Raw genomic sequence first — 9,955 nt, 5'->3', positions numbered from 1 at the left:
AATTCGTACTAATTATATGAGCAAAAAAATGGTTTGAAATGATTTATAACTATATAAACTTTGTTACAATTAAACTCTCATACAAACTTGTGTCTCCACATTACATAAATAAACCTACGTGGGATTCGAACCCACATCTTTTGTGCATTTGCACAATGCTTTACCCTTTAGCTAGTAGGCTAATGTATTTAAAACATTCAAACACACTCACAAATGAGTATTAATTTGACAAAATGAGCAAGAATTATTTGCTCTTTTGAAAAATGAGCATTAAATAGTTTGCTCATTTGACAAACGAGCATTGAATTTTTTTGCTCATTTGACAAATTAATGCTATGATGAAGCTAGATAAGCTCTGATGATCAAAATTGTTTAGTTTGTGCTGATGCAAATGAGACTCGATCTTAGGCAGTTGAACAAATGAGCAAAAAAGTATTTGCTCATTTGATAAATGAGCAAATAGTTAGTTGCTCATTTGTCAAATGAGCAAATAGTTAGTTGCTCATTTGTCAAATGAGCAAACATTTCGCTAATCATTCATTTGTCAAATAGTTAGTTGTTTCCTTCTGTTTCCCTGTCAATCTTAACATCATAGAATTCAGCTGCCAAAATAAAAAATTCTTCACATAATTCATAACTTTCTTCCACCCCTGCTCGTGTCCCTGCATTCCATGCTTTTGCTGCAATCCAGTTTCGTTCTCGCCTTCCAACCTCGCCTTTCCCAAAGAAATTATCAGGCCCTAGCTCAGTCATCCTAGTTTGGGCTCTCTTCATATATTTCAGGACATCAAGCTCATGACCAGATTCTTGAACAAGGATTTCCAGAGTGGTGCGGATCACAACTATCTCAGCTATCGGCATTGGTTTTCCTGATGTGTAGAAGTTGAGGAGATCATGCAAAGAGGAAACAACAACTTCAAGTGCACGACATGCAACAGCTTCATGTGCTAGAAGTGAAAGGAATTCTGTAGTGAAGTCACTGCAGCCCATCATAGCTTAAATTTGAGTTATAGCAGTAGCGTGGTCATTCTCTTGCAAGTATATCTTGAACTGCTCACAAATCAGAAGAGAAAAAAACTAATACAGTGAGGCCATGATAGAATGAAATAAGGTTTCTTCTGTCAATATAAAAAAAAGCAAGCAAAACGTACAATACCTTCAGAAATCAAAATCTATATCCATATTTCATACTACTTTAACAGCCACAACAAGCGACACTTGAAAAGTTGAAAGCATTATGCAAAGATATTTACCTCAAAAACTACATTCCACTTCAGAAAAAGTTGGAATTCTTTCAATTGAAAATATCACTCTTTCTAAAACTAACAAATTAGACTTTTAGTAAAATTATGAAATATACTTAATAAAAGTTGTTGGGACAATGTCACAAATATTTCAAATTGCAATCTGCTTGTTTCATAGAGCAAGATCTCCAATACTATCCCTTCCCCATACAAGGTATGTCCAAAAGGACCAGAGCAACATCCATAACATTCAATCATCAGATGATTTAAACAGCTAAACAAGGATATAGAAATATCAGATTATTAGACAAGATTTACAACTAAAAATATGAACCACTGACTAGGTCTTCCCAGAAGCGCCCAGAAACAACCTTCTTGAATCGGATGATCCACTTGCCACCATTGCAGTTAGCAGAATCCTAATAAGGTATAACCACAACAACCACAATGAAAGACCACTGGAAGACCATTACCATGAACAAGAAAAAAGCACAACAACAACGACACCAATAATCCTTAATTCAATCTACATTACTTGACTGTCGAGCACAACAACAACGACACCAACAATAAAAAAAATGGCACAAAAATCGCCCAACAAAACCACACATAATCGCACAAAAAAATGGTAAAATGACGAAAAAAATCAAACAATAATAATCAAGAGTAGTGCTGAAATTACCTAATATCGCTGAAATTCGAACACTAAAATCGCTGAAATTCTAGCCCTAAAATCGCCAAACTTTGAACCCTAAAATTGCCGAGAATAAATGAAAATCAAAATATGAAAAATGAAAAATCGACTTTAACTCATGGGAAATTCATGAAAATCAATCAGAAAATCGCATAAATCAAATCACAAATATCGCAAAAAATCAAATCGAAAAATCGCAAAATCTACTTGAACATCATGCGTTTTTCATGAAAATTTGAACAAAATCGAAAAAAAAAACGTATCTGATTTGAGCAATTTAGGTTGTTTATGCGAATTTGAACAAAAATTCTTCAATTTGCAGCAATTTGTGTTCAATTTTGGAATTTGAGGAGAGAGAAAGACAAGAGGTTTGAAAGTTTGAGGAGAAAGAGATGTTGAACGTGAAAGGCAAGAAGAAATAGCAAAGAGAGAAGGAGGTGTAATTCAAGAAATTACAAAAATGTCATTACTATGTTTTTTTTGGATGGTTAGATTTAATTTGATCAATGGTCTAGATTTGTTCTCATATAGATTAGAGTTCTCACATAAGAGGTGTGGTCTCATATGATCCCATTTCTTATATATATATATATATATATATATATATATATATATATATATATATATATATATATATATATATATATAAGTTATGACATAAGGGGTGTGGTCTCATGTGATCTCATTTGTGTCAGTTATATATTTTAAAAATTGGTATATAAATAATATATTTATTTTATTATAATACTAAATAGCCGGTATCGTCTGGGCACAAAACTAATTCGAATATAAAAATAGACCTTTAAGTAACCCGGGGTAGAATTCGAGATGAAAATGGAAGAACACTACGCAAGCTGAAGTAGTATTATCTTCATCCATTTCCAAAAACCGCTAATGGCGCCATTGCTGGGTAATGTGCTTCATCTTCGTTCGCCATTTTCACTTCCCATCAGCACCATCAATTGCTGCAACTTCACCACTAATTCAAAACTCCCATACATCCGAACATTAACAAGGAAGAATTGGATGAACAAGAAGAATCCACTGTTGTCCACCTTTTTCAGGTAATTATTTTATCTGAATTCTGGTTACCCACTTCATTGCAATCTCAATTTTTTTTTGCCCCATTTGATTATTTTTACTGAAATTCATATGTAGCTGTTTGTTGGGTATGCAACAATTTTTATGTGTAATGTTATTGTCCCACATTGAAAAAAGAGAGGGAAGTGAGATTAGTTTCATTATTTTTGGTGTGTTTAGAGAGCCCCAAACGGCAAGGCAAATGATGTAGACGTGATTCGAGCTGTGGTCATTGGTAGGGGTACTACCGCGACTCTAAGGACTTTATCTGCTAAGCTAGTTTGCATCCACGATAAGAAATAGGATGAACTTCAATTGTATTACAATTGGTTTGAAGACATTCTAGTTAGGTTGTTGATTTATGTATGTAGCTTTGGTGGTGTTTTGGAAATGTACGTTTATATGGTGAAGTTTCCATGATTTTGTAGTATGTTGGTCGCGCTGTTTCACCTAAGAGTGCTATCATTTGATTTTCAGGTAGGGGTTTAGGATGAATATTGCAGGATATTCTTGAATTATACTAGAAGTCTAGCAGAGTTGTAGAATTAGCTCCACAGTTATTGAGCAATGTGATGTTGGATATGAAAAACGGAATAAGCTTATAAGCTGAAAGATTTACATTTTTTTCTGCCAGATTAGTTGCAGTGGGCTCAGAAATATGATTGCTGATTATATGATATAAACCTGGGGAGATGACAATGATAACTACTACAATAAAGAATTATAGTTCATACAATAACTTTAAAAATCTAGATAATTTTCAGGGCTTTTGATAAAATTAAGACTAACAATAAGGCATGAAACATAAACCATTTGGTCATGGAGTTGATTGTGGCTTACTGTAATGTGCCTTCTTGGTCTTCGTAGTATGTACATGTCAACGTAATATCTAGCTGGTTCCGGGATATGTTAGTTGCTCTGCCTTGATTTGAGGATATTAAACGTTTGTTACCAGTCAATATTGATTCTTTACGGTATGCTGTATGATGTAATTTATCAACTTTAGTATGACTTATATCACATTCTGAAATTCTATTGTGTGTTTTTATTTTGTTTACTTGAGTAATGATGCTGTAATGTACCAATGTTTTATGATTTGAATCTTTTAAATGTATCAAAGTAAAAAATTAGACAAAGTAAACCACAAATAGACAGGTAATAGAGAAGATTGCAATAAGATTTAAGTGATGATAGTGTTAACTCCAGGAAAGGGGTGATAATGGGTTTGTTACAGATTTACATGGTTATCTCTATATTTTCACTTGGCTTTTCATCAATAATGCGTATTAGTGGATGAATTGTGAGCTATGTGGGCGTAATTTGTTCCATCTGCCATGTCTATTTGTGCTAGTTTTGAATTATTTGTAATTATATGTTTCCCTTGTTAAAACCATGCAGGAAACCTCACCATCTGTGGTATACATTGAAGTGCTAGAACTAATGAATAGCTCCAAGAAGTCAAAGGAAGCTTTTCTAGCTGACGAAAGTGGTGCAAAAGTTGAGGGGACAGGTTCTGGCTTCCTCTGGGACAAATTTGGTCACATTGTAGGAATTTTTGTTTTTTTAAAGTTTAAGCATCAAATTCATATCACTAAACATCAATAGATCTGATTGATTGCTGTGAATCATTCAAATTGCTTTTTATATAACCTGCCGTAGTATGTGGTTACGCTACATGTATCGTGCATGTCTTGGGTCATTCAGTTAAATTAATGCTTAAATGGAAGTAATAGTGATTCATCACTTCTGCTTTTATTTTCTAAAGTGGTCTCAAGATAAGATATTCATGCATAACCTCTAGGCTTGTAAATCTGGGAATTACATGATTTACATCCTCGATTGTTGCAATGAAAAGTGGGAAAGGGATATACAAAAGAGACAAAATAGTCTTCGAGGCTAAAAATGTTAGTGTTTTAACTACCTGGCTCCATTTATAAAACAGAGATGTAAAGACCCCACCTCCCCAAACAACATTTAGAGTATAACACAATATGATAGTATACCTTACACCTAACACATTAGAAAATAATGGATGTTTATGAATTCCATCACGACCGAATTACATGGTCCCTAAAATCCATCAAGAAGTTTTTAATCAGAACCTTCAGTAGTTTGAACTCTGAAGCCTCCATGAGTGCTGCAAGGGTAGTAAATGTTGGTGCAAACTAGAATGGAGGTGGAGTGGGATTTCATGAAAAAAAAAAATAAAAAAATAAAAAAAAATAAAAAAAAAGAAGAAGAAGAAACTATAAAAGTATTGTTGCATCTTGCATTCAATTAGAAAACATAGGGAACTGAGATGAGGAAGATTTCCTGAAATATTACAAAGGTGAGTATATAGAAAAAAAAAATGATAGAATAGAAGTATGATGGGGATATAGGGACTCATTGAGCTCTTAACGGAATATAGAAATCTTACTAATATATTGTGGGGAATGGGCATAAAAGTATTCTTACTTGTAATTAATGCTAGTAAAGCTGAATATCTAGGGGACTTTGCAAACAATGATTTGTTGTGGGATAAAGTCCCTTATTAGTGTCATTCTAGGCTTTATTGAGTTACTCAGCTGAGGAGGTTCAAAAACATTGGATTATTCTGTGATATTTGAACTTCTGCTGATAGGACATTTTGTCTTTATTGCTTCTACACCCGCCCCCTCTTTTTTTTCCCTTCTTTGCTATGAACACTTGACTACCATTGTTGCTCTTATTAATCAACTGTTCTTTTGAGTGGTTTCAAAAGTGAGCTACGTTTTCGTGTCTTCTCTCATATTGTAAGTTAGAAATTATTAAAATGGAATTTACTTCGTGTAGCTAATGAACTAAGTTAACTTACACATATCAAATTAACCTTGGATTAAATGACTTCAAATATGGTTGAATGTAGCTTTTCATATCTCTTTACATGGTTATAACTTGTAACATCAAACTCTAAGATTCTACCTGAAAGTTTATCATTGACATTACTGGGACTTCTGATTTTTATATGGCCATTTTCTGCTATTTCTGGCAGTATTTCTTAATTCTTGTGCCTACTTTTGATATTATGTGCGTGAATGCATTCAAAATGCCTTCATGATCTCTGTAACACATTCTGTCTTTGTATTGCTATGACTTTGGTATTTTTTCCATGTTCATTTACGAGTAAAACTAAGCTCTAGCACTTTCTTTCTTCTGTTAGACAATTGTATGCATCTATATTAGAGTTTTCTTAATTTAAATTTATTGGTGTTTTGTTTGATAGGTTACCAATTACCATGTCGTGGCTAAGTTGGCAACTGATCAAAGTGGACTTCAGTATTTTAAGGTTTTGCAACTCGTACTTATTTGAGGTTTAAATGGCTATTATGCCTTCTTACTTCTGCACGAACTCTCTGAATTCTGAAATACATGTTACAGGTGACTGTAGTAGATGCAAAAGGAAATAAAATTACAACTGAGGCCAAGATCATCGGTTTTGATCCAACATATGATCTGGCTGTTCTTAAGGTATCAAATGAGGCTTTATTTTTGCATTATAATATTTGGACCTCTTTGCAACATTGGGGCATGTAGAATCATTATATGTTGGTGATGAGAGATGGACTTTATCTTTTTAAATTTAATTTGCCCTCTGCGATTGCCTCTATGCTAGAGTGTTTTGGTGCTTTCTCTGGTAGCAAGGTTGGTGTACCATGGCAAGTGATTATCGAAGCAGTTATTACAGAAATTGAAGCCGATTTCTGAAATAAAAGTAGAGATTTTTAAATTTTTCATGTTTGGTAATTTGGGACCCTTATACAGTATACTAGTTAGTAATCATTACCACAAATGTTAAGTAGGGCTCCATTTCGTCTGTCGCTACAATGTGAATATACAATCAATTTTCTGTAAGGGCAATACAATCTTCTCCAGCTTTCTTCAGTTCTTGTTTATAGGATTTATTTTTATTTTATTTTTTTATTTTTTTTTATTTTTTATTTTTTTTTCCCTTAGTACATCTATTTTTGTAAATGGTAGCAGACAATTCTCTGTCAATTCTGCATTTTGGAGTAAATTCTAATTATTTTATTTCTGGTGTAGTTTGATCCTCAGGGAAAAGAGTTAACGCCTGCTCTTCTAGGAACATCAAGTAATCTGCATGTCGGCCAGAACTGTTTTGCTATTGGGAATCCTTATGGTTATGAAAACACTCTAACAACTGGGGTATACCCTTGCAAGCCAACATTTGCTACTAGTAACAGTTGAATATCTTTTTTACTGGTGATATGCTGGATTTCTTAAATGTTGGACAAATTGTTAGTTTGTCGCATTAATTGTGATCTTATTTATTTTATTTTTTTTAAACTTGGAGGATTAACACCTATTATGCTAATCACCTATATATATATAAAAAAGAAATTTCAAATAACCCCTCATTCCTGTTTCCCTGAGCTGAATTATCATTGTTTACCTATACACTTTTACTAGAGCAAGATTTCAGTTATACGGATTTGCATTTTGCTTGTTAAGGACTGAATGTATCAGAAAGTATACTAGAATGGCATGATTCTACTAAAGAATACAGCATTGGGCTGTTATATGTGTTACCTTTTCTGGTTTACTGATAGATGATTTATGCTATACTCATGCTATCTTTTGGAGTAACAAGGTCACTTTTGTAGCTATAGAATTAACCAAATTACTGCTTCAAAAGCTGGTTTCTTATCTGTCAGAGCTATAGATCATAATTACCAAATACTTAATGATGTGTAATTAGATTTTTAAATTTTAACCCAGGTAGTAAGTGGTTTGGGCAGAGAGATACCATCTCCAAATGGACAGGCCATTCGAGGAGCCATACAAACAGATGCTGCCATTAATGCTGGTAAAACTTGAGAATAGCATATAAAAAGTTTCTCAATTTTTATTCTAGACTTGCATATTACAATACTTGTTTCTCATCATTTCTTAGAGCCTAAATAGGGTATAATTTTGCACAGAACCAACCCCTTACAAGATGGACCAGCAATCTGTTTACATTTTCTTTGACAATTTATCCTTATTTTAGCATATTGATCTCAGGAAACTCAGGAGGGCCATTGATTGATTCATATGGTCATGTCATTGGTGTGAATACTTCGACATTTACTCTCAAAGGTGAGTAAATTTCATCATATTATTTCCTTTTTGTTTGTTTTCTCGAAGGAAGAAGGAAGCAGTGGATTTGCACTAAGTAGAATCTCGTCAAGTAATTTATTTTAATTAGAAACGTAATAATTCGGTCAAAATTGTTTTGGCAGTCTTAACTCTGAATTTGCTGACTCTGTCTCATGATTTGCTATGATATTTCATATAAATGACGCCTATTGTTTTACTCTCCCAGTCTCTTGGATGTGTCCTGTTGCAATCTACAGATATGACATTTTACTTTCTCATGTTTCAATCTTTAGTCCTTAACTATAAATTTGACTGATAAACAGTAAAACAGTAGATTGTAGATTTTTTTTTCAAGAAAATTTGTCTGATAGTTAGGCCTTTTGGGTAAGGTTTAAGGGATTCTTCCCTGGAAGGTATCCCGTCCCATCTTGCTCTTGATGTTAGTTGTTTGCTTAACATTATGATTCAATAATAAATGCTCTGTTCATTCATTTAACATATATAAATAAATAAAAACGTAAATAATTTTTTTTTTATTCTAATACTCTTTTCATTTTCTATGTAGATGAAATTTTATGTATAGATGTGTCAAATGTTATTGAAGCATTTGGTTAAAACTGTATTGATAATGGTATTATATGGATGGGTAATTGGCTATGGATCCTATGGATTATTAACCCACAAAATATAAATTTAAAATAAAGAAACATACTAATTCATATTATTTGTCTTTTAAGTTTAAAATCTCATTTTTCAAAATGCAAGGTTTAATTTATATGAGATGAGCATCCATATTTTGAAAGACTATTGCAGAAATTTCAGGAGATTAGCGCATGGAAGCTCTAACATGTCGCTAATTTTAATGTTTTCTGATGTATGTAGGCTGTGATCCCTTTTTCCTTACTGTCTGAATTTGATTCTAATATACTGTACTGTTTCTTCCTACCATCAAACTTTGTCAAATGCAGGCTCTGGAATGTCCTCTGGTGTTAACTTTGCGATTCCAATTGACACTGTATTGCGGACTGTACCTGCTCTTATTGTCTATGGAACACCTTATTGTAACAGGTACTAGGACTACTAGCTGAATTGCTATTGAAATTGGCATCTCTAAGCATTCCTGTGAGTTAAAAATCAAATGTGAAAATCATTCTCGTTAGTCGTAATTTGAAAAGCTTTCAAGTGCTGGGTGATTGTTGCATGGCTCTCCTATCATTCTGTAATTATATGCTAATTTTTTTGTAAAAAGAAATATTACAAGCAACTGATTATGGCAGTCATGTATATTTCAGATACTTCTGAAGAAAGATATATACAAAAAATTTCTGCATTGCTCTTATTTTTTGATGTTAGAAATTTAGAATTGGGTGGTGGTGTTTTCTGGGCCTAAAAGCTTGAGAAGACTTTTTTCTTAATAGTAAAAAATGTTGATCTTGTTTTGAACAAGGCACCATTTGTCGTTTGGAAAGTTTGAATTGATTCACATACACACTGTTTTGAATATGCTTGGTTCGTCACCGCGTAAAAAATCAACCAGCAACTTAGCAAGTGCAATGATGGTGTAACTTGCCCCATCAGAGGTGGCTGAAGATCCATAGATTTAGGATACAAATCCAACCAGAAAAAAATGTCCTATTGACTCGAACGACAATAATTCAGAGAAAATTGCCCCATTGTCTCGATCAATAATAATTATTCAGTTAGGAGTATTACCGCAAATGAGCCAAGCTGAGCAAAGCAACAAACTGAGCTAGAGTAAGCTCATTTTGAGACTAAAACATGCCAAGCTGATCTTGAAAACAGACAATCTCATTTTCCT

At 33.3% G+C, this 9,955-nt stretch overlaps 2 protein-coding genes across 2 annotated transcripts; one reads left to right on the top strand and one right to left on the bottom strand.

Moving 5' to 3' along the window:
• Positions 1 to 264: 264 nt before the first annotated feature.
• Positions 265 to 2,506, bottom strand: LOC110728436 (TPR repeat-containing protein ZIP4-like). The gene is made up of 2 exons (XM_021908084.1): positions 1,927 to 2,506; positions 265 to 1,050 (listed from the first exon to the last, which is right to left on the bottom strand). Exon 2 carries the CDS (start codon positions 991 to 993, stop codon positions 553 to 555), a length of 441 nt encoding a protein of 146 aa, XP_021763776.1. The 5' UTR covers positions 994 to 1,050; positions 1,927 to 2,506; the 3' UTR covers positions 265 to 552.
• A 246-nt stretch (positions 2,507 to 2,752) lies between these two features.
• On the top strand, positions 2,753 to 9,456 carry LOC110728539 (protease Do-like 5, chloroplastic). The gene is made up of 8 exons (XM_021908179.1): positions 2,753 to 3,002; positions 4,417 to 4,563; positions 6,263 to 6,325; positions 6,418 to 6,507; positions 7,081 to 7,203; positions 7,777 to 7,864; positions 8,062 to 8,136; positions 9,105 to 9,456. The coding sequence occupies exons 2-8, from the start codon at positions 4,459 to 4,461 to the stop codon at positions 9,209 to 9,211; spliced, it is 651 nt and encodes a 216-aa protein (XP_021763871.1). The 5' UTR covers positions 2,753 to 3,002; positions 4,417 to 4,458; the 3' UTR covers positions 9,212 to 9,456.
• The last annotated feature ends 499 nt before the right edge of the window (positions 9,457 to 9,955 follow it).

The sequence above is a fragment of the Chenopodium quinoa genome, unplaced genomic scaffold, assembly GCF_001683475.1.
Source record: "Chenopodium quinoa cultivar QQ74 unplaced genomic scaffold, ASM168347v1, whole genome shotgun sequence".
NCBI classification, from domain to species: domain Eukaryota; kingdom Viridiplantae; phylum Streptophyta; class Magnoliopsida; order Caryophyllales; family Amaranthaceae; genus Chenopodium; species Chenopodium quinoa.
Note: the sequence above shows the minus strand (reverse complement) of the source record. Positions and strands in the feature narration are given on the sequence as shown.